General features: G+C 37.9%; 2 protein-coding genes across 6 annotated transcripts in view; one reads left to right on the top strand and one right to left on the bottom strand.

The window, feature by feature from the left end:
* Window positions 1-343: 343 nt before the first annotated feature.
* On the bottom strand, window positions 344-8758 carry THOC7 (THO complex subunit 7). The gene is made up of 8 exons (XM_068695091.1): window positions 8624-8758; window positions 8260-8377; window positions 7338-7465; window positions 6907-6993; window positions 5668-5725; window positions 2075-2141; window positions 1882-1951; window positions 344-721 (listed from the first exon to the last, which is right to left on the bottom strand). The coding sequence occupies exons 1-8, from the start codon at window positions 8640-8642 to the stop codon at window positions 654-656; spliced, it is 615 nt and encodes a 204-aa protein (XP_068551192.1). The 5' UTR covers window positions 8643-8758; the 3' UTR covers window positions 344-653.
* ATXN7 (ataxin 7) overlaps window positions 8730-25545 on the top strand; it is a 78943-nt gene continuing 62127 nt past the window's right edge. For 3 of the 5 annotated variants that reach the window (XM_068695089.1, XM_068695084.1, XM_068695086.1), the window contains exon 1: window positions 8732-8871. The gene's annotated coding sequence lies outside the window, so the exon portion shown is untranslated. Of the gene's footprint in view, window positions 8872-9499; window positions 9564-16773; window positions 16861-25545 lie in introns of all 5 variants that reach the window. The other 2 variants (XM_068695085.1, XM_068695088.1) reach the window with 2 other exon arrangements.

Below are 25545 nucleotides of genomic sequence, written 5' to 3'. Positions count from 1 at the left end.
TTCAAATGTGACTTTTGACACGGTTGCACAGATTGCTGCAGTTCTTTGCATCGGCTTAAAAAACAGTACAGTACATTTTTTGTTGTCTTACAACCTTTGACAAATACTCATATAAAACAAATAGTCTCTACAGAATTAGATTAGCAAATGCTAGTCTAGTCACATACAAGTTCTAAAACGGCAACTCCTTCGAAAAATTAAGACCTTGGTTCTGTTTGAGATCACATTTGGACTACAGTATGGAAACAGGGACTCGTGCAAATGTGCACTGACACCAGAGCAATATCAAATAACAAAGAGAGCCCTTGCTATTAGACTCATGGCCTGCTAAATAATAGAAGAGTGTTTGTAAACACCTTTTATTGACACTGTTTTGCAAACACCTTAGTTCACAAATACTGTACAGAAGATTCACCCTTTGACAAGAAATGTGTTTTGGTTTACAAAGTTTGTGGACTAACACAAAGTATCTGCCTGTACAGACCTGGAACTAGTTTTACCTGAAGCATAAGCAAAACAAAACATAAGTAAAACATTTTTGTATAAAAATTCACAGGAGCAATAGAAAAAGTTTTTAGCTCCTGCTCTTTCACTACTGGCTTGAACACAAAGTGAAGATATTTGGACATTCTTCAGTGGTTTTCACAATGTATCTACTGTTTGGTCTCTGTTTCCATCTGGGTTTCTTGAGATTCTTCAGCTTCTGAAAGTTTTTCATCATCTAAAATAATATACTATCGTTAGTCAAATATGCTTAAATTATATTTATGGACTATATTGGGAAAAAAATTCCTCCTGAAGTTTAAGGCTGATATATGCTACAGCTATTACAGGAAAAATTGATTAAATTCTATAGGATCAGTTCAAGCAAATAGTGCCAGACTGCTTCAAATTACATGCCTTATCTTTGTTTATTGATGGTTTATTTATTTCATATAAAGTTGTGCCTTCCACTAAGCTGTTATTTCTTTAACAAAATTCTGGACGCTGAAAGGTAAACCATACATCCATATGAAAATGTATTTTAGAGACTAATATTTAAGCAAGTGTTAGTAACACTTTAATAACAGTAACCTTCTGCAAAAGTGCACCTAGGATTAACTGTTCATTCTGCTTAAGAAGATCTAAAGGGCCTTAGAGAATGAAAGTCTGCTCTTATAGCCAGCTATGTATGTTAATCAGGTCACATTCCACAGACTATACCAACTATTGGGTCTTTAAAAGGCATGGCAAATATCCAGCAAATAATATTTAAAACAATATTGCCTATATTAGAGCATGAGCTGTAAACATTGATTTAAAAATCTTCTTTGTACGATAAAAGATTAATGACTACATTCCTGAATTTAGCTCATGTTTGACAGTTTTAGTTTCCGCTCTATTACTGGATTCCTGCCTGAGTAGGTAAGTCATTTGGCTTTTCTATATTCCAATTTATTTTTAGTAATACCTCCAATGATACCATGAGGACAGTGACGTGTTCACTATTACTGAAACCTGAATTATACAAGAAAGTTTGGAAACTATGCACAAGATTATTTTTTTTGTAAAACAAAAAAAAATCAAAAAATTTACAAAAAATTTTTTTGTAAAACAAAAAAAAAAATCACACTTGAAATAGCTATTCTCAACCTCCACATTTTAAAGTTAAAAGAAGTCTGTTGCCTACAGCCTAAGGCTAGTCAGGAGATGACATAGTGACTACCTCATAGAATTAAAAAAAAAAAAAAATCTGAATAGACTCAGACTGGAAATAGATGTTGCCAATGCAAGAAGTCACCATCTTCAATTGTACTTAGCCAGTCCACTGCTAGAAGCTGTCATTACTTGTGATCTGCTGACACCCAACCCCTACATGTATCACTTAAGGACACCACTTACTTTCCAATGTTTGCTGAAGCTCATGGATAGTGCTCAGGAGAACATGAAACTGCTTTCTTCTCAGCTCCAACTGGAATGATAAAGTATATATTTAGAAATCTGAGAGCACATACAACCAACCAACTCATAGCAGATTATCAATTATTTATGTTCCTGTTAAATAATTATATAACAATCTCTATGAAAAACCTACCTTATCTTCAACATTTTCTTTAATGTGAGAAAGATGTTGAAGTTCTTTCCCCAAAGCTTCTAGCTGCCTGAAAAGAAATTGTCACAGTATTTTTAAAGTTCTGTGAATGTCTTGAAAAATAAATTTGAACTACGTAGAGGAAAAAGAACCATTAAATAAATAGCATAGGTAATAGCAATGCAAAGGTAAACAAAGTATAATAAATTAAATGACATACAAGCAAGGCTACTTCACTTCAATGGTTAAACTATAATGTCATAAACTTATAATTTCATGACTTTTATAGAAAACAGGGCTACCAAGCTGGAATACAACTGCACACCGGGCATTCTGCCTGTATACATATTATTTCTTGACCATAAAATAAAATTTAAAGAAGCGGGTTACACTAAACACCTATGGTATTTTCCCAGGCCTTGCTAGTTCACAGTTTCTCTATGTTGACAGGAGTAGATTAATAAAAAAACATGGCATCAGTGTGGAGAACATAACTGATAAACTGATATAGCCAACAAACACACACAACACTTGCTAGACTTGACTCAAACACATGGCCAAGTACCTTATCTCTAACAATGGCACACAGAGCAGTGGATAACATGCAAAATTCACAGCAGAATATGTAAAATAATCCATATTTTGGATGATACTGCATGATTTAGCTTATGTCACAGCAAACAAAATTTAATACTTTTATTAGTGTGATCCATATAAATACTTCCTTCTCCAATCCCAGTTTTTATTTTAATGGAAAATTAAGAGATAATGGAATTAAGAGATAAAGGAAGCATGCAACATCTATATTCTTTGTTATTATTTTTATCCTTTTGACATGTAATCTGTCAAGACCTCTTGAGGACCTTTCTGCAAGTATCTGATTGGTTTTGATTCCTATTTGGACCCACTGTGGTCCACCAAAATTCCTTTTTGATAGGGTAAATAACATACTGTAAGTTGAGTAGCTTTCAAATGAGGATGAAGGATAACTCCTACACTCAAACCTCCAGTTTGGCCCTTCTCGATTTCCTTTAATGTCTACTATAATTTATGCTCCATAAGACGAGAATAATGTTTCTTAACAGGTCAGGTGGATTAAGGATGACCATCCCTGATTAATTAGCAGGCAGAGACATATAGAGGTCAGCAAGGGAATAAAGGCTTTTTTTCTGGAGCACTGACAGCTATTGCAACCAGTCGGGCAGGGAATCACAACAGACCTTCCAGTCCTGAGTAACTCATGATGGCTGGGGAAAAGTTCTGGTTTAGTGCTACCTAAGGGTATTGTCTTTTTTTTTCCTTTTTTTTTTTTTTTTTCCTGAAACTCTGTACTGGTATCTTGAAGGGAATGCTTGAAAGAGGGCTGGATGTCACATTTAAACCTTCCTATAATGGAAACAGGCTAACGGATTATGGACTTATTCAATTATTTCACTAGTATTTGGCTTCTGGTTTCTGAAAGGCTTCTATTTTGCCAAAGGTTGTTGTTTATGCCTTGCTGTCAGCTGTAAGACTGTGAGAAGACATGTAATTTTCTAGCTACATCCAAGCTACACCTGGTGTTTTCCTTCTTTTACTTTCAGCTCCAGAAAATCTTTGCCTAATCTTCTCATTTTTATATCTCCTTTTCTAAGACAGTGTCATTTCTCAGTGCTGTAACAGCTCTTCTGATACTGCAGCTAATTACACCGTGGGCACTATCATTTAGTGGTTCAGCTCCTGTCACTTCCTGAATTGGCTACTGTGCATTACTCTTGACTAAGTCAATAACTACTTCTCTTCTTTTGTGCTTCAGGACTGGTTGTTCCAAGAAATAGTCCCTTAAAAGCATTAAAAAATTATTTCTCTGAACTTTGTCCTATTGTGTCATATGACCTGCAAAAGCTATAAATGTAACTCTTGCGATAAAGTATGACATTTTTCCTCACAAGACATTTTCTCTAGTGTTTTCAGTGATTGAGTTCAAGACATTGTTAGCAAGGCTCCCTCCACTCTGATTTAAGGGTGGTCTTTCTTGATTAACAGTACTTGATTTTTCTGTACTTCCCTCAAACTGGAGAGAAAGGAAGCCTTGCAATAAAAATACTAGAGGAAAATTTCATCTAGCTTCTGTATCTAGTGTTCTCTTGGAGAGCTTAGTTAAAGCTAAAATACCTTTGAAGCAAGTTCCCTTCAAACTTTTTTTTCTATTATGTTCCATTTATAAACTCTGTAAAATGGAGACTTAATCTGTTGTAGTTCAAGTCTGTATCTTTGGCTACAAATACAAAGGACTAAGGACAAAAGGGCATATATTGTAGACACTCTTACAGTGCATGAGCATGCTGGTATTTCTAACAATATATACCCTTCTAAAGAGAGGAGAAAATGACGTTTAAGAAAAAGACAAAATGCTAAATTTACTAGCTGTAAGTTACTGCCATTCCTAGCTTTGCTAAAGAAACTCACACCTGGATGTGTTGCACAAAATTAAAACTACCCCCAAAAAAATCGAAACAACCTGGAATTCTCATTTTAAAAAAAAAATATTGTTTAGTTATTTCCATTCTTAATCAATTGACTTATCTGAAAAAGCTTCACTTGTAATAATTCTTTATTACGAAGTGTCACTTGATAAATGGCATATGCTGACTAATGAAGTGAGAAGTAGCTCAGCCACACGAGAATGGACTGAAATAATCCAAATTGTGGTAGCAAAATCGAAAGAAAAAAAAAAAACATTCAAAAAAGAAGTGTGTGAAATAGTCCCAGAAGTTTATAGCCATAAAAATGTTTATATTAGGGTAATGATATGATCAAAAGGCTTCATTTTGCTATAAAACACCATGAAACGTGAAGTAACAATTTTATTGAAAGAAGACATCAGGATAGGCACAAGTTGCATTTAAATGAGAAAGTAATCCGATGCTACACCTTCAATCATGTAAAGAACAAACTCACAGATGGAATGTTTTTGTGGCTTGATAAAGTTCAAAAGATGATCTCCCCATGATTATTCAAAATGACCCAAAAGCACAAGCAGTGATCCAAATCCAACTATGACACAGGTGGTACTGTAAGTTATAATCAGGACACGCCGGACAGCAGGTAGGTCTAATCTACGTGCTAGGGCAGGTTATATTGTGGTATATAAGGTAGTAATTTATAACCGGGCATGCAGGAACAACTACTACAAGGAAAACATAGAACAAGCCTAAAAGCTTTCTCCTGCTTTCTCTAATTCTATCTTACTTGCCTGTGTGATATATATTCTGCATAATTACTTGCTGGTGCACTTTAGAGTACTGCCGCGCTATCTCTCTTTCCTGATCAACTTGTCACTGATAAACTGTCGTGCATTTACATCTGAGTTCACTCATTCACCTTAACAATGGAAAAATTTCAAATACAAAATTATTAGCAATGCTTCTGAATCCATACAGATGGAGATTAATTAAAGAAAGCTCATATGGGCACAATTTTAAAATGAAACCTAAGTTTTTCTGGTGTCAAATTATGTAACAGTAAGGAAAGGTCAAACTGAAACCAAGGAAATGTCAAATCTCATTATTTGTAACTTTCTGGGTTATTATACTTTAATGCAGTCTCATACTTACTTCAGTGTTTCATGTCTGTCTGGATGATGCTGTATTACTTTGGCCAGTGCATCATATTCTGAAAGAAATTTAAATGTTATTAGTCTAAGCAATTCTGAAACTACAAATTGAAGAATTAAAACTTTCATACCATAGCATAGTGCCAATTCTTTCTACTTCTTGAAAAAGTGTTTTAATATTTTCAAATTTGTATGTAATATGCTATACACCTAAAAAAGTATTTGTGCAAATATACATATTAAAATGTATGTAATTTGCCATATATATAATATACGTATATAATATATAAATGTATATAATTTATGTCGTACTATAACATTTAAAAGTAGATGATCACATCAAAAGCTGTTTTAAATAAACTTCAGATATGATTGTAAGCTATTATTTACTCACTCAAACTTACCCAGTACTAGAGCTTTGCAGAAGATGAGGCCAGAAAACATGATCTTTAGATAACTGCACTGTTGCACACTTGGTCTTTGTGTATGATTCAAAAATACTGCTTTTAGATACCATATTTTATATATATATTTAAAAAAATTGTGTTGATAAGATACTACACAAACATTTAAGTTTTTTAGAGAAAAATACAAAATACTACAAGAGAAACAACTGAATGTATTTATTCAATATTTTGCACGTTAAGAACAACATTATGGTCATATAGGCAACTAACAGACGTTTCCTAATGGTAATATTGTACGTATGCTGAATACCTCATTCAGATAGAAACAATTGTGTAGTAGGCTAAGACTGTATTACAAGGAAATGCTTTTAAGTTTCAACTGAAATTACCAGCATATACTTCCAAGAGCAGGGAACAAATATGCCTCTTGTACCTGGTTAAAAGGTATTTTGTAAGGCTACATATGGAGATGGTGGGTGTGCAACTGGCACAATATTTTCAGTGTTGGATATGTCTTTTTTTTTTTTGTCTTGCTGTTAATAATATGCTTTAGGTCTTACGTCACCTGAATTGCCATTGGATGCTTTTGTTTTTGTTTTTTTCTTTGGCCTGAAAACAACTCCCTGAACTGCTCTTTAGGTTTTCCTGATGTTGTATGTCACTGAGATCTACTGTCTCATCCCCCAAACTTATACTAGCAGGTATGAAACCCACCAGGCTACATATAGTATTGACGATGCTACTATTTTCCCCTGCATTTTCAAAAATTTATAATCTATTTTCTGGTACAATGTATGAAACCACACAGTGTAAATGTAGATGTTGCTTCTTACCCTGGCGATTTTTTCGAATTCTTTTTGCTTGCAGGATTTGTTTCTTGCATTCAGAAATCTTCTCATGTGCTGCAGCTATACTATTTTCTTTACGAAAAAGACGTACAGAGTTAGACTGAAGTCAAACAACACATGTCAAAAAGTCATTCTACTAAACTATAAAAATATAAATATCTGTTTTTGATATGGTGGCCTGCTAGTTGCTTAAGCTTCAAAACTACATATTCTTCAGTAGATTTAAAAAGCTTTTATTTATATGTATTGTACATGTGGATGAGAGGCTTACAAGGTAATCATGGGTACTATTTAAAAAGAAATAAATTACTCATCATATGTATATATTATGTTCACCGGAACTGGCTCTAGTTTCTTCATGAAAGAGAAATAGTCAACAACAACAAAAAAAACAAATAGTATTTTCTCATCTTTACCTATATCCTTATAGATTTTTTCATAATTTTCCATTTCTCTCAGGTTCATATCATATACCAGAAGAGTTTTTCCCATTGAAAATTCACACTGTGATAAAGTACTCAGCATCCGTTGGTACTGACTGTAACTGAAAGCAGACAAAATATTCATTCCTAAGCAGCATGAAAATACCTGTCTATATAACAAGAAAACAAAGCCTCAGGTAATGTAAGAAACAGTTAAACAGTAATTACTAAACAAATAAAATATTTCAAAGATTCAATGTATAATTTTTGGAAGTGCAGTCAGAAACACTGTATCAAGTAATTCTATCATGATGTTCTATAAGGTTCAAAGTTGGTATTAAAGCACTGCGCAGGCTGATCCAGGCATTGTACGCTCTGTGACCACCAAGATTCACATTTAAATACTCCAGTGCTTCACTGTACCTGCTATCCTTACCCGGTGTCCTCCTGGAATTTACATCTGTTCTTAAAACAGCCCCCACAGCAGAATGCTGCATTATTTCCCCCACTGCTTTGGTCTGATTTTTAAAAAATAAAGATAAGCAGACACAGGAACAGCACTGCCCTTACCTAGGGGAACAACTGCACAACCACCACCTGAACTATTCAAGTCACGATAGTGCTATGATATCGTGACTGCTGGATCATTAAGCAACAAGGCAATCTTGAGGACATTCAGAGCATTGTTAGATTTCATGAGGGGGTTGTGGAGTAATTTTTGAGCCATCTCCAGCCCTCATCTCCTACCCTAACACCCCGTCTTTGTCCTGGAAACACCACAGAGCCAAAGCAGAGCAGCAGATGCGTGCATTTTAACATGGCAGATTTGCTTTTTCAAAGCAGATCAAGCCCAATTTCCCCCCGAAACGCAGACTAAATAGTCCAAAACAACAACAAAAAAAAAGACAACAAATACCCTTCCTCCTGAGATCCGGAATTGCACCACTTAATGAAACTCTTCACCAACAAATTGATCCGCCTGTCGTCACCCGCCCCGTCGCCATCGATTAGAAGCCGTTTGCGGATAACTTCATCTGAGGGAAAGAAAAAATAAAAAGAAAAATAAAAAGGTTTTGCTGTTTTTTTAGTGCCTGTCCCGGGCCGGGTTAACCCGGGAGGAGCCGCAGAGGAGAAGCAGCGGGAGGGGAGGCCGCGGACAGAGGAGGGCGGCCGGGAGGAGGGGGGGGGGAGAGGTTGGGGAAAGGGGCTGGGGGTTTGTGGGGTCGGCTAGGGCCGGAGGGGGGCACGATGAAGGGAAAAGGGCAGGAGGGAGGGCTCACCGTCGGTCACGGCCCCCATGGCGGCGAGCGGCGGAGGCGGCGGGGCGGCGGCAGGGAGTGAGGTCAGCTCCCACAATGCAGCCGGCGGGAGCGGCCGCCATGGAGGGGGAGGCGGCGGCGGCCGGGGCCTGAGCGGCGGCGGTGGTGGCAGCGCCGGTGAAGGAGGACAGGGGACGGAGGAGGACGGGCGGCTGGGGAGGGCCGGAGGGCGACGTGAGTGGCCCCCTGGCGAGGGGCGGCCCCGCCAGGTGAGGGGATGAAGGGGGAGGGAAGAAAAAGGGCCCCGATTCCTCCCCCCCCCCCCGCCCCGAGCCAGGCTCCACCTCTCCAGCCCCGAGCCCCCCGGCACATGGAGGCCTGGCCTCGACGCCTCGCTGAGCCCCTCAAGACTTCATCCTGAGGCTTTCACCTCGCTGGCTTCGTCCTCTGGGTCCTGTGGACCCCGCTGTGGGGTCCTAGGGGTCGGGGTTCCTCGAGGGTGGCTGCAGCAGGGTGTGGGTATAGAGGTGTCCTTGGGGGGTGTGGGGGCTGCTGGAGCCCTGGGGTTGTCCCTGTGGGGTGTGACACCGGGAGGGCAGGCAGCAGGGCTTGGAGCAGGACGGCCTGGTGTCACGGGATGGCTTGGGGTGGAAGGGACCTCTAAGCCCATCTGGTTCTAGGGATGCAGAAATCTTTTTTTCTGGTGCTTGGGTGTCTGGAGATACTACGATGTTACCAGTATCGACTGTTGAGTTTTAGCTTTTTGGACCACTGACTTGAACACTTATGCCATGCTAAAGTTGGCAACATCACCGTAATATATGTCCTTCCGTAGTAATGGTACATCCAGGGTTGCCACCCTGGTACTCCCTCGTGGTTTTGGCCTCAAATCTGCAGGTCTGAGGGCTCGTTCTGCACAGGGCCTGGCACTGACAGCCCCAGGGTCATGCAGAAAATGGAGGTAAGAAAAGAACAAAATCACGTGCAGTGTCATCTGTTCTCCTGCTTTTAGAGCTGTGAGTGATTACCGGTTCTTTTTTGTTCTGGACAGAGGCATTTAACAGAAATTTACATATTGCTAGGTGGTTTCAAGCCATTACTTTGCCTTCAACGGTGGCAACTGGTCAGGTTCTTTGGAAGGTGCTATTGGGAAAGCACTCCAGTGAGGGGTCATTGAAACACCAACTGAACTTTTGAGAATAAACAATTTCCAACACAGAAAATCTAGATAAGTAATTCTGTTCTTGACATCTACGTGTATTACTCTATATATGATTTGTGAGTGATAATACTTTTATGTGAAAATCTGACTATTCATTTATACAAAGTTTGGGCCAAAGAATGGACCGTGCATACATGAACTGTGTTTGTGCTATGAAAAAGAAGTTATTTTCTTCATTTGTTGCCATTTAATATACCTGATTTGACAAAACCCTTTGCTTTTCCTAAGACATCAGTCCCTCTGATACAGCCCTCATACTCTGGTGCAGGGTGAGAAGAAGGCCGAGGTGAACTCCTCTACACACGTTTTGTACTGTGCGGTTTGTTGCTGCCTTTCCCTCTTTACCCATTGATTGCCTCTTGGAACTCGGATCTTCAACATCTTGAAGCATCCCAGTCTTATGAAGGCTTAATATTCTTCCTGACCTTCTCTATACTCTTTCTGTTTCTACTGTCATGAGAAGTTGATCAGAACTGGAGAGTACTGTAGGTGAGAATCCACAGTTATCTGTTTTGTAAAGTTAGAATACTTTTGTGTTATTTTCTGTCTTTTAATCCAGTATAATCTTCTCTCACTTTTTGTTTGTCATTCCAGTGTTGGTCAGATAGTCTTATCAAACCCTCCACAATGACAAATTCCTTGAGTAATTAATTTAGAACATAGCAGTCTGTATAATTAGTTAATAACACTGAATTACTTTTATGCCATTCTTGTCATCATTCATATCACTGATTACAAAATTCTTGGAAGTTCTGTTCTGGGTCTTAAGGAATTAGTATTGCAGACTGATGCAGTAGGAAAAAATGTCTTGCGCAGGGTATATGGCACCTTCCTCCATGCCAGGTCATTTGGAATAAGTACCTGTGTGTGCAAGCTTTCAACCAAGCTAAATATGAAGTAGTTTTTCCTCTTGCCTTGAATTCCTTTATGTGTGCCATATGGTAAGACCTTGAAGCAGCTTATACATAATAATTTGTTACGCACCTGTCCTTGTCAGAAGTGTGAAACGATCCTCTGTAATGTTTCCAGGTGACTCTGGGTACGAGAAGTATAAGCTAGGTAAGTTTAGCACTGCAAGATGTTACACGTGTGTGGAACTGGCTCAGATTTTTCATCGTTATCCTTTTTTTTTTCCCCTTGAAAAATGGCTTTTAAGTACACCTGATTTATTTTGTTTTAATTGAGGAAATCTGTTAATGTTGAGTTTTCTTTCTTGAAAAAAATCTCTGAACTTATTTCATAAAGTTTAAATTACCTTTATAACTTCTCCCCTTTATATATACTCTGTATATATATATTTTCCAACTGCAGAAAAAGTTAAAGGGGAAGAAGCTTTTCATATTATTCAAGGGTATAATGAGCTATGATTTTTTGAGCTAAGAAAACAGCTTTAACTATTGATGAGGTGGATTTAAAATATTTTTCCTAAGCCACCCTAATAATTTATGAGGTGGTTTTAGGTTTCCAGGTTTTCTTCGTGTTGAATAACTTCTAAATCAGACTTGCGTGGCACTAAATCTTACAGAGATCTAAGTATAGTAGGTCAGAAACTACAAGGTATTTTTATCCAGTCCAACCTATATTCTTGTCAGAAAGCCATGCCGCCTTTATTTAGTGAGACCTATTTTCTGTAAGCCTATGTTTAGCGTTACTTTTTACCACCGTCCTTTATTTCTTTGTTGATTGTGTTCCATGATTTTGTGCAAGACAGCTGTCAAACTAACCTACTGGTGTCACCCTCTTTTCTTGTCTTAACTTAGTGCTGTGTTTTCTTTGCCATGTTCTTTGGCTTCTTTAGCCTCAGTGCTTACTGAAAATCAGCAGCAGTGTTTTCAGTGCTTGTCATCCCGTTCCGTAAAAATTCTTAGACACTTGCTGCTAGTTCTGCAGATACGAAAATATTCACTTTTGGCAGATAGAGCTGGATGTTTTCAGTCCAGTGATGGGAGGAAAAAAAAGTAGTAGGATTTTTTTTTTTTTTTTTTTTTAGACACTACACAGTGTGGTTCTTAGCCTTGTGAAAAGCTTTCCTAACATGGACCCTTGTGTTTCTGCAGAGCTAGCACATTTTCAGAGAATTACAACATAACAAGAGAAGGGAGAGTAAAAATGCTCATTGCAATTGGAGCGACAATAGCAATAATTAAAAAATGCTACGTTTTGTTATCTGAACGGAAATCAATTTTGCTGTCTACTGCATGTGTTACCAAAATTGATTAAATGTATCGTTAACACTTTACATTATTATCTGATAGAAGGCTGGTTTTTAAAGTAACCACAAGTTGTGGCTATGTGTTTTTTTTTCCTTGTTTTGCTTTTTTATTTTATTTCATATTTTTTACTTCATTACTGAAACAAACATGTAAAATTCCAGATTTTTTGATAGAAGCACTTTGCAAATACAAGTCCTGAAAATATTTTTTGTGTTAGAAACATTTAATTACTACTGCTGCTTTTCTCATGAAGGGTTATTTGGGGAAACAAAATTTCTCTTAGTCATTTTTTGAAAAAACAGTGTGCTGCATGGTCCTTTTAAGTAACTTTTTCCTGAGTAAAGGCTCCGTGTCTTGGGGAACGTGGCTTCCACAGGTGGCATTCTGGTGCTGCCCTTTGGCAGAGGTCTTCTCAGGAATTATCTAACCACTCCCAGCATTTCATATCTGGATCTAACTGAATATTTATGAAGCTTGAAGATCAATTATTATATATTTTAAGATGATCAGTCATTAATTGAGTAAAACTCATCAAACCCGAGTTGAAACCAAGTAATACTGGAAATTGAGGTATTCAGTGTGGAAAGCGGAGCTTGCAGGTGTACGGGTGCTGCCAGCAAAGGAAAGCATTCCTCACAGATGAACCAAAAGGTGCGTTAGTTGTGGCAGTGGAATCATCAAAGCTAAGAGCTTTAGGTGATTTAGGTGGTACGCTACATCGCGATGCTGCTACTGGGAACTCGATAGGCTCCTACCTGGTAAGGACATCAGGGCGTTGTAGCAGGTAGCTCGTGGATGTCAAAGTATCATGAAACTGCAGCAAGATGTAGTGGATGGTTAGGTTTTGTTTTTAACCTGGAAATGATTAACAGCAGAGCTCTCAGCTGTGCGATGCAGAGGAGGTTCCGCGCTGTGCCTGCGTTCTGTGGTTTAAAATGACTTGGGGAAATTTAGGGTGGCACTTCGTGTTTCACGTATTTTGTAAGGAAGCAGCTATTTACACTTTTGGAGCTGTTTTGACAGGTTTAGTCACTTATCTAGTAGCCTCTTTGTTGGCAGGATGTTTTTAGTGTGGCCTTTATTATTATATTTATTTATTTATATGAAAAAGAGCACATGACAGATTTGGTGTCATTCATATTGTGCCCTGAAGATCACTGATGGCATTGCAGAGTTTTCAGAGGAAGAGGTGGGCGTTGAAAAAGATTTTCCCTCTGACTAAGAAGCAGAATTGTCCTTGCTGGCACTGGCCCAGCTGGTAAACGTTTATATTTAACCGTGCCTTTAAACAAGGGATGAACAACCAGTGGGTTGTGAATGCCATATTTACTCCTGTGACATCTAAATAAATAACTGTTAGTGCTCCTGAGGAAATTTTGCAAAAAGCTTCCGAGGAAAAGCCTCGGAAAGTTTCCTCCTGTGGCAGGCAGCTCGTGCCCGACCTCCATCATGAGCATCACAGTGCCCTGACTCGCCAGGAGAGCTGAATCAGAGCTATTGCGCAGCTTCTGAGTCAGCCCCTCAAGTTTATAGAAGGTGCTTGGTTGATTTTCTTGTTTGTTCCATTTTTTTTTCCTTTTTAGAAGCAGTGCAGATCTGTGAGGGAACACCTAGAAATTTTTACAAGGCTTTGAGCTTGGCGAAGTAAGGCCCCGTGCTGTGGAAAGGTGTTGGAAGAAGCACTTTTGTCTCAGGAGATGGAGAAAAAGAGCATCAGGTCTATATTGGTAATCTTGTGGTTCTGATTTTAAAATGGTTTTCTATTTTGCCTTGGATATTTTTATTGTTTAAAGTATATTTTCTTTTAATAGAGTAACTCTGTCAGTTTGAGAGCAGCTACGATTTACGGTTCCCGTAAAACATGATACAGTGAAGCATGTGCTCATACCCTGATTTCTGGCTCTGAGCAATGAAACAGGCATGGTACACGCTTTGGTGATACCTGCTCATCTTTATGCTTTTCATACGTCGCATGTTGAGTGGTAACACCGTGCTTTGTTCCTGGGCATTGTTACCCTACTGAGAGTGACTGGGAGCAGGGTAAAACTGCAAAGAGAGGCTGAGGCTTTCTTAGGGAGAAGGCAAGCTCTCCTCTGTCTCATCTTCTTTTGTGAGTAGGTCAAGTGTTGCTTCTAAAACACTGCTTCAGTTGCCGTGAAGACAAAGTGTTTACACTGATATTTTGGGAGATGTGCGTGGAGAAGATAAGGGGTCTTCTCCAGCAGAGAGTCCTGGCCCCAGATGGGGAGATGCAGGGCGGGCAGCTCCTCGCTCTGCTCCAGCTGGGTGTGCCAAAGGGAAGACTCGGTCTAGCTGGGGCCAGATGGGTGGTGTTACCACGAGAACGGGGAGAGCCGAATGCATCAGAATTTTCTGGTATTTCATTAGAATTATACCAGCTGAAGCAGCTTGAAGGAGCTGATGAATCTGCACATTTTCTGCGCAGTAGCTGAAGAAGGAATGTGCTTAAATCCTGCCTATATCCAGAGCTAAGCACCTTCCTCCGGGGAGCATTTTGGATTCACGCTCTCTTGAAATTAGGATCATAAGCTCTTTCTTTCAAACAAGGAGTAAAGGTCAATCTTTGCTTTCAAAACCCAGGAGGTGGTAATGGTTCTGGTTCCCTTTTTGTCATTAGCGGGGCTGTTATCCGCTACAACGCTCGCCACATGTGTGGGGGACTTCAACCCAGCCATCCTCCATCCGGAGGGGATTAATGCCCCTAATTCTTTCCATCAGAGTGAATTTTGTAATCACCGGGCTGTAGACTGGTATAAGGTGGTGTTGCTGTTGGAAAGTCAGAGCTGTAGCCCAGCACGTAGTTATGAGACGGCTCAGGACTGAAGCATTTAAGGAAATAATCCATAAAAGCAAACCAGTGGTTTCAGAAGTGCAAGAGCAAAACATGCAAGCATGGCGTGGCACGAAAGATCACTTTCAGATTGAAGATCAGATTCTGTTCAAAGACGTCCGAGTGCCTTTGTGGCCACTTCCAAATTTTATGTGCAAGCAGGAATAAGATTTGGGCTTGAAAAGTACAGGCAAACTGAGAAAAACACCTTGTGGGGAAAAAAATGTGCTTCATAAACTATTTCAGGGAATTGCAAAATGTAAATAGAAAAATTAATTTCAAACTTACTGACAGAGGAGAGATTGGCCATAACATATGCTATATATGTGGAGTATGTATACATGTATATTTATTTCGATATATTGCAAATTTGCAATTGAGATATGAAGTGGTGATATGTGTGGCTATGAAAGCAACCATGTATGCAAACAAATGCATATGAAAGTCAATACATTCAGCCCCAAATGTTATTTCTCTTTAGGATTTACAAAACACCCAGTCCAACTTGTATTATGATAATATTTTAGTAGAGACTTGGTGTAAACAAACATTCTGTTTTGGTTTTGTTTTGCAAAACGTTACTGTAGAATGTGTGAAATCCATGAGGGATTCTTTCTGGTCCTCTGCCTTTTGCATTTATTAAGATAAAAATGTACATGTTGATTACATGTGGATAGTAATGATCTAATAAAAGAAAAAAAGCAGATAAATTGGATTTTACTGCTGATATGAATAAAGATTGGCTTCTAAGAGTTGAAGGTAGAACAAAGCCATGCTACTAATAGCTACAAGTATGCACCTGTGATTTTGTGGTTCATTGTAAATATTTTCACTTCGGTTTCATTCCAATATTGCTTTGGCAGTTACGTTTATTTAATGTTTTTTCTTTTTTCATTTTTGAGATCTGCTTGTGGTTTTTGGTGTGTGTGTGTTTATGTAAAGCTAGAGCAGTTTTGAACAATATAATATTCTAAAATAAACTTGTGCATATGTATATTAAAGCAAAACATATGGGATTTTTTTTACATGATGTAATGAGTTTGAAATTCTTTTTTTTTAAAAAAAAGAAAAAAACTAAATTGCACTTGAGCTGCAGCCGCTTTGCCAGGCTTGGAATAGGAGGGTATTTACAGGCCAGTTTCTAGTAAAGCTTTTCTTTCCTACTATTACGTGAAAGACTTGTACAGACAGGAGCAGCTAACTGTAACCGTAGATAAAATGTCATCAAACACATGGAAGGAAGTAGCTCACGAGCTGCTATTTTCAAATGTTTATGTTAAAGAAATCTGTCCAGGTCTTGCAAGCTCTTGAACTTGTTCTGAACTGTACTAGTGAAAGGCACCAAAGTGATTTCAGTGGGATTTTATGCAGTACTAAGGTAAATGACTAGCTTTTTTTAAAAACAAACAAACATTAAGCCCTAATTCTGAAATTAGCTCCTTTTTTTCTTTCTTTTTTTTTTTAATTGCACATAACTTAAACTGCTGAGGTTGTACTTTTCTTTTGGATGAATTATTAACACCATGAGCTGCATCCTGTGTGTCACGATAATAATAGTGCAGGGCTGTGTGGTGTTTACATTTCAAAATAGCCTTTATATTTAAAAACATCGACAATAAAATGTACTCACTCTATGTAATATTTTTGGCCCCAAGTGTGTAAGACTGTTGATTGATTTTCCCTTCAAACTGGTACAGTAAAGCACGGTGGTTACTTCTTTTGGAGGAGCAGGCATATGCCACCAGTGATCTCAGGCATTGGCATAGACTTGTAGTACGGCAGTAACCCAGGTATTGAGTTTCCTAATGGCTGGATTATTCATACTGAATCTTCTTTATTTGTAAGTGCCTCTTTATAGAGCCTGTTCCCCATCATGTCTTTCTAGGACTGGCTTCCTAAATTTGGCACAGAGATTGCAACTCTAAGAGAGCCATTTTGCAGCCTACGTTTTCTTCTCTTTCTGCTTGCATCAGTGAGTATGACCGCTGTTCTGGGTCTCTCTTGCTGCTTTTCTGTGGAGATGGGTGCTGCGAGAGGCGTTACTCCCTCGGAGAGATCTCTCTCACTAAATAGTTGTTCTCCTTGGCTTCTGTGCAGCTGCCATTGCTTGAGGAAAGATAAATAATGACCAGCCCTAGCACAGGACAGCTTCTAATAGGTATGGGTAAGGACTGTTTGTTGGGGTTGCAGACAACATTACAATAATTCATACCAAAATGTGATTCTCTTATTTGACAAAACTATAGAAATAAGAAAAAAGATATTACCTTAGCTACGTGTCACTGTTGTTAAAGAGGAAGGATTTCTGCTAATCCAGTTGTTGGTGGGGCCCAAACCTTGCTAGGCTCCATTGTCCTGGTAGTTGAGAAAGAAGAAAAGAGTCATTTGAAATTCCTTTTTTTTTTTTTTTTTTTTTTTTTTTTTTTTTTTTTTTGCCAAAAATCATCTGTTGTCAAGTCAAAGGTCTTCCCAGACAAATGTCTGTATTACGAGGAATTGGAGAAGTTTAAACTTAAAGGGTAAAATATGCCTTAGGACTACACATGCTTCAAAAACTACAAACTGTAACTATTGGGAGGTTGTATGCAAAAATACAATGTGGCTACATTTTTCAAGGATCTACTTTGAAGCTTTCAGTTTAATTTTTGGCTTTTTATTTTTCTTCCCATTTGGCAAGCAGTTTTTTATGTTTCTAGTGCTTCACCAGCTCTTCTTTGTGCACCATCTGTGATGTCAACAGGAATGTGCATAGTTCTGCTGCTGGGCAGTGGGGCCAGCCTCCTTTTTCTATTTGTGCTCACACCATAATAATGACGTTTTATTATCTTGGGAACAGGACTTGAGTTTTTAAAGTGATAGGAATATCACATACACTTCTGCTAGGTTTATTTATAAGTATGGACACCACATATGGAAGGAGTGACTATTGTGTTCCAGCTGAGTTTCCTAAATTTTGTTAGGCAATAAATAAATAAATAAATAAATAAATAAATAAATAAGGGTCCTGAGTTCATGAAAATCAGGCTGCTCAGTCTCCTTCAGTTTTGAATTAAAGTATTAATTAATAAAGTATTAATTAACTGCACACTTGCAGGAGACCAGTCTGTGTTGAATGAAATTAGGAAAGAGGAAGTGTGGAGATGCCAGTGAAATTGCTTCAAGAGTTGAAGAATGTGACATGTAAAGAAGTGCCTAAAGAATGCAATTCCTTAGTTTAAAGGAGATTTAGGGACTGAGAGAGTGAGAAGACAAATTTATTGCAGAGCATTGCAAAGTGGGGGCTTTATTTTTTATACAGTATAATAAAAGCCCTATACACTATGTAAGAAATCCTGTTGGCTTAAGTGGGCTTTTGTAGGCATTTAAGCCATTAGTATGTTGGGATCAGTATGAGTATATTTCTTAAAAATGAAACAAGATTTAAAAATTAAGGTTTATGCACTAGAAAGACATTTTAATGTCATTAGTATCTCTAATGCCATCAATGTTAAAGTTTTTGTCAGTGTTTTTACACAGTCTTATAGTCTTATAAAGGTGTGTATTGACTTACATCTTCAGCTGAGGATGAAAGTTCAGATTCAGATTCTTAACATGAGCAAACAGTCGGAAACACAGGATTTACTTGAAAAGCAGTGTAGCGCTATTTTATATTGAAATATCATGAGAAATATATATATTTTCTCCACATATACAGACAACTTCAGTGTTTACAACAAAATGAAATTGCCTTTTCATGTTTAAAAAGAAAAGCTGGGAGACATGGACCAAATGCTCATTAGCCAGAAGGCTCGTTAAGAAGAGAACCCCAGATAATTTTTTAAGGTAGATGTAAATTTCTAGAATATGAATTCTTGCTTTTTTTTTATTGGCTGGGATTAACATTTCTCTCATTGCTGTAACATTTTTCTCCTCTCCTGTGAGCCGGTGTCTCTGACTCTAGATGGCAGTCACTGGTAGGCGGAAGGGAAGGATCACTTCGGGTGGTTTGGCTTGAACCCTGCTAATCTCCGCACTGGCTGGCTTCTCTAGTTGGAATTTTTATGGTGTTAGGTAGCAATAAAACTGTCACCTCAGCTTCTCTCCCTTCTGAACTGAAACAGAGATGCTATGAAGAAAGAAAAAAAAAAAAAGAGGCATCGAGTAAGGGTAACTGAGGAAGTAGTGCAGTGAAACGTTCACAAAAGAGAGCTCTAGTAATACTGAAAATAGTGAAGTGACTTCTTTTTAGATCCACAAGACTCTTGTGCTACATTAACAGGAGCAGATTTGTGTTTGTAATGGGAGGAATACTTGTCTCCCACTAAATTCCATTTCAGAGAGTAAGATAGTTTGAACAAGCTGCAACCAGGGATAACAGGAGTGGAGGAATGTGTGATTGTAATCTGATTTTAATTATTGAGGATTTCCTCACACTCTTCTGGGCACGTGGTGTTTGAGTAGTAGTTCTCTTCTTGCTTCAGACGCTGTCTTCCATCCCAACCCTGTCCCTCATCCTCCTTTTGCTATGTCCATCCTCTCCTCTTAATTTCTAATCTTTCATTCTTTTACAGGTAATCTCTTTCCTTCATTCCTGTTAACACTGTCTTTTGACTCTCAACTCTCTCTTCTTTTGATAGTAGGGTAGGCTTCCATTTTTTTCTCTCCTTTTCTTTACCTGGGTGCTGTTTGCATGCCTAACCAGTTGGATATAACACTGCAGTTATAAAAAAGGCAGCAGCACTCAAGCAAAGGAACAGCAATTTGTCAGTACTCGCTGTGTAGGGATGATTGCATTTCAGGAGATGAATACTGCTTGATAAGAAAGCTATTGTTATAATAAATACAGGTCAAAAGCAGGAATTAATCTATAAATTTTATTGATGTCTGGTTTCAAACTCAGTGCCAAATTACAGGCTTCTTTACGTATGTGCAAATCCCAAGAAACTCTTTGGAAAGCACTGGAGTCATTCTGGATTTACAGAGGTATACTTAAGATCAAATTTTGGCCTTCAGTCTCGATAATTAGAAACTGATTTACTACTATATTGTATATATGTATGTATACTGCATTAGTAACGGGGCTGTGATGCTGTAAGCACTTGGCAAATATTCTGCAAGACAGTACTTGCATTAAAAACAGTTACTGCAAATCAAAATACCTTGATTTTTGCTTACTACAGTCCTATCAACAAGCCTTAATTTTTTAACATACTAGTTTAACTGTGGAAAAATGCCAATTTTTGAAAGGAAAGGCGATTTAGTTGCAGAAACATGAAAAAACAACTAAGGCTGCAATTAGGTCTTTACTTTTACATTCTTACATTGAAAAATACCATTGGTGCTTTATGTCAAGCTTTGCAGTTCACAGTCAAGTGCATTTCCAGAGACAGCTTGACAAATGTGGTTTATCATTTGTAAAAGAAAGCTTTCTGAGAGTTAGCAGTAATCCAGTATGTTTTTTTGTGTGAGGATCATATGCGGGAGAGACATGATAGAGATAATTTTGGAATTATGTCAAGATTATATGTTAGTATGACAGGTATCACAGTCCCTAATAGATTGCACAGTGCAGAGATAATGAAGAGTGATGCTTTCTGTTCCCAGCCCTGCACTGGGCCTGGTAACTGTGGCAAATCATTCTTTCTTCCTCGATTTCTCTGTAAAAATTATGATAACGATGCGTATTATTTTGTCTTTCATTTTGATAGCTAAAATGAATACATAAAAATGAAGTGTTATGAACATGATGGGAAATAAAAGGTGGCAAAATAAGCATCTGCATTACAGACAGCTTTATGCTGGCAATCGGTAACAAAATTACTGATCCTGCTGTTCTTCTCTCCTATTGGGGGTGTTGCTATTTACTTGTTCACAGGAATGTGGAAGAAAAAAATCTTGCTATTTCTTATGCTACTCTATCCTTCAGCTTCTCGTTGAGAATCTACCATGGTGTTATTCTGCCTTTATTCTTGTCCGTTACCATCCTAATGAGGGACAGCTAAAGCTTTAGTTAATGGAGGATAAGGACAGAAAAGGTCTCTCTGTCTTTCTTTTCTCTATCTCCTCCCTTTCTATCTCTCTGTCTCTCTTTGGCCATTGAAAATGTAGGTCATATTGCATCACCATAAAATGGAACAGTCAGAAAGGTGTTTGAAAAATGCTGACATCCTTAGCCCCGGGTGCACGCCAGTGTCCTTTGTTTACATTGAGGATGGTGTTGGACCCGAGTAGGAACCAACGTCTCTGCTCAGGTTAGTGGTGTGCTACCTAAATTATGAGTCAGATTTTAAGATGACTTTCATCTGCCTGCAGTGATATAAAATCAGACAGACAAAATGCAAACACTCACAATAATGATATACACGAGGAGATAATTTGTAATCTTTAATCTGCAATAACCATGACTGTGTAGTTTGAATAATATTATATTTAACAGGAGCTCAGTAATAAATTTTGCAAATCACGTTAATTGTGTGCTCTGCATTGTCTTGATTAGCTGTGCCTTTCTGTCTTGAATAATATCTGTTTATATTATATGTTTATGCATCCTTTGTAACACTATTGTCTTACTCTGTGAACACTTTTAAATGAGCTAATCGGGGTTTCATTTATTTTTAGAAAAATGGAAAATTCTGATGTCCGGAATCTTTTTTGCTTGCTACCAGTCTTTTGTTGCTTGTGTTTCTGATGTAATACAAGTTGTAACTGGTATAAAATGTTCCTATTATATAAAATACTGAACGTAGAACGTGTCTTTTTCTTCTCTACAGGTGTATACAAATACACTTTTTAAAGAAACATATAAATACAATTTCAACTGTCATTATTTATCTTAGCTTGCTGCAGTAAGCTAACGTGTTTTATAGATTGAACTTTCAGAGGGTGACATAAATCACAGTGGAAGAAGTAGGTATTTTGAAATGGAAGTCAAGATACCTCCTTATAGAGTGTTTTTATTTCTGAAACCAAGTATTTTTTAGCCTCTCTATTCTATGCTTTGTCTGGTTGCATTTCTGCAGTTGAAATGCAATATTCAAAGGCTTCTTATGACTTTGTTATTTGTACCGCTGAAGAAAACTTCTAAGATAAAAGAAAAATTGTTGCAAGATAAAACTAAAATTAGTGATGAGTTGCTGAGGAAAATAATGAATGCTAATCTTTTTTTTCTGTTGTAATTAGGCAAAGGAAAATGACACTAATCAAAGTTAAGATAGCTCAAGTACACTTTGCTGTGCGCAATTATTTTGCAGTTTTTATCAGTTTAGTGTGAATTGTTCCAAAGGCATTGTTATGTCTCCTTTGACTAAGGTATCAGTTATTAAATAAACTTAACTAGTATCTTAATTGACCCTTCTCATTAGCTACAAAAATGCCTATACACATTTGACATAGTTTTAGAGTAACCGTGCATCATTACTGTGTTTAAGCACTGGATATTCTGTGACATTTGTGTTTTTATAAATACAGAGGAAATATTTAAGTACTTGTGATAAATATTTAGTATTTGCATACATACTAATTATGAAGTCTTGAGAGGCTGCAACCTTGTAATTGGTATTTACAAAAGTTTTGGTATCTAGTCTCTATTTGACACATGTAACTGGTACTTTGTTTTTCAATCTGTAAAGATGTAAAGAATTACAGCTCCTAAGGGATGTAGGAGGACCAGTTATGTAATTAGTAGAGTTTGTAGTTCTTTTATCTTCTTTGACCCACTGATACTCTGTAATGGGCAGGTCAGGAGTCAGTTTCCAGCACAAATGAGATCAACCTCAGAATTGCTGTTTTACTCTTGAGCTACTTGCTAGCCTTAATGGCAGCCCATAGCCTCATCCTGGCCATCTCGTGTTCTTTCAACACAGACCTCCCCAACCCACTTTCTTAAGGGGCAGAATAAGATCTCATTAGGTTATGGCCATAAGCATAATATATCAAAAATAAAGCCCAATTTTGGGATGATTATACCTAACACACCTAAATCTTTGTTTACATAAATGTAAATATATAAACATTTAAGACAAAATACAATTTTGTACCTAACAAAATAGAAAGAATGCTCCACAGCTCAGGTGTGTGCTGTTACATATTTCTGAGATTCTGTTTGTAAAGGAGTTAACGGCGTTTGTCTAGCTGAGGCATTTGTTTGGATACTTGCAGTAGTCAGGGATGCTTTATCACATACGTTTACACTTCTTTATTTTGATGAGTTGCTTTGCAATTGCAATTTTCATGTAACTATATTTCCCCTTAAATGGATAATATTCATTAGTCATCATGACTAATTATGTCCCAGCCAAAACTGTATATAAAGCTTTTACTCTGCTCGATTGTGGTTTCCTGTATCTCGTAGTATTAAGTAGCAATTGCAACCAGATTTCTTTGATATTCAGCCGTATACACTAAGTCCGCTTCATTGGTTTGAAAATGCCTTTTTTCCTTTTCTTGGATTGCCACTTTGCCTGTTTTTGTCATCTCTCCATCCTTCAGCCAGCTCTTCCTTTCCCAGTGCACCGAAGTGCCTGCCTTCTGGAGAGTGAGCTCCTCCTGCCTTATTCTCAATCATCCCATCTCTTCCTTACAATACTCTTTGCTGACAGTTGTGGTTGTAATTGACCTGCTGTAAATCCTCAGTAAGAATCATTCCTGTTCTTTGCCACCTATCATCCAGAGAAAGAGCTCTCTTTAAGAGTCGTTAAGCTGTCACTTTATTCTTTTGAAATTTATTCTGTTAACTTCCTTCAAACTCCACTCCAGATGTAATCCCTACAGCAAAATTCACAGGTGGTGACATAGTGTGCTCTGTTCTCTTGTATATAGGAATAAAAATTTTACTGTTCCTTCCTTCACCCTCATCTGATTCATTGTTTGTACTTACCACTTACTTATTGCTCAATTCCTAGATTTTTAAGTCTTTGGAAAGCATTTTATTTTATAGGTAGCTTTTTTTGTTTCCATTATTGTGTGAAGCAATGGAATTCGCCTTTTATCCAACTAGTGCCATTTAAATCAGGATAAAAGAAAAGGCATTTTGCATGCAGAGCTCCCATATCCCCTGAAGAAATTAGGGTAGAGATGAAGGAGTGAGTTACCTTCACAGCAGGGAGATGATATGCCTGAAGGGATTGAGGCTCTGAGGCTGAGCACTGAATGATCTGTAAAGAGGAAGGTCTGTATGAATTCAGTCTTCATGCCCTGAACAGACAAAGGGAAAAAAAGACTTTTGACAAACACCACATTTCCTTTCCCAATGAGCATCAGCAAGAGTTGAAGAGAAAGTTGTAATATTGTATTAATCAATGAGAGTTGTATGCGTAACAAGGAAATTAAATTTCTGAGAGATCTGGTGTAGAAATTTGTTAATGATCAGTTACCTCGAGTCCTGTTAACCATAAAGCAGAACGATGCAGAGGAGAGAGAGAAGTAATACAGGAGTAGCTGTCAAGTGTTGTCCACTGAAGACAAGATTATTTTATTTCACTGATTAACTAAAATATCTTAAAGCTCTGATGTGCTTCCTAGGATCAAGTACCTCACTGAGCAGGGTAAACCTCAGTAAAGGTTAGAAATAGTAAATATATCTGTAGGTGATCTCAGTCAAAGCAGTGTCAGCTGGTAAGCTGCAGTTTGAAAGGAAAAGAGGGTTTTATTCTCACTGCATTAAAAGAATTTAAAAGCATGAACTTGGTTTGCAGACGGCTTCGCAGAGAAGTAGCAGAAGCCAAGAAAAGCTTCGTTCTGCACCTTCCGTTGGGGCAGAGCCCTCCAGCCTGTGGGGTGGCGTGGGTGCCCTCTTGGACTGCATTCCTCTTGTCTGGACTTTAATCCTTGGAGGGGAAAAAAATAGTTCTCTCTGAAGTGTCATGCGTCCCCAGCACTAGATTGGCTTATTTATAGCTAACTTCATGACTTCTAAGAAGATGAAAAAAAAATTGCTAGTTTAATTTCAAAACACTTACAAAAAAACAATTATTTGATCTTTAATATAACCCATGCACGAGGATGGATGAAAATAATTTTTAAGTTTTAACTGAGCTTTGGTTTAGCTTTACCAATTAAGCATTGATTTATGGTAAACCAAAGCAAACTGTGCTTAAATATATGTGAACAGTAAGTTTATAAGCATTAAATGAAAGGATTTAAAACCCCCAAGCTTGCAATAATTGATCTTCCTCTTGCAGGAAGGGCCTCGGTTCATTTGTCTTCTTAATTTTTATTAAACTCTGCATCAGTTATAGAGTGATAGTCACCAATGACTTTTACGTGAGGGATCGTTTTCAGCTATCTACGTTGTATGACATGGGGGTAAAAATGTCAATGACTGCGTACCAAGAGCTCGTGTTGTTGGAGTCACGCTGTATTCTAGAAAAATCCTGAGCAGAAAACCCAGTGCAGTGGTGTTAGCAGCTTGTGATACAGACACAGCCTTCTGCTCCGAAATCTGGTCAGTAATCGGCGATGTGAGTGCAGTAACTGGGCTGAAGATTGAGATTTAAACCAATGCATACCTTTCTGCTAATGTCAGGCTGCCATTTAAAGAGCTGCTCTGTACATAAGAGTGTATAACGGTTCCCTGCTTACCTTTCAGTTTTAACTCCGTTGCAGAAACTGTATTTGTAAGAATTGATAAAATGCTTCATATTAGCATTTAAATAGATATAATCAGAGTTAGGGAACTGAG

The sequence above is a fragment of the Anas acuta genome, chromosome 11 (genome assembly GCF_963932015.1).
Source record: "Anas acuta chromosome 11, bAnaAcu1.1, whole genome shotgun sequence".
In the NCBI taxonomy this organism is placed as follows: domain Eukaryota; kingdom Metazoa; phylum Chordata; class Aves; order Anseriformes; family Anatidae; genus Anas; species Anas acuta.
This window is presented reverse-complemented; position numbering and strand designations above follow the sequence as displayed.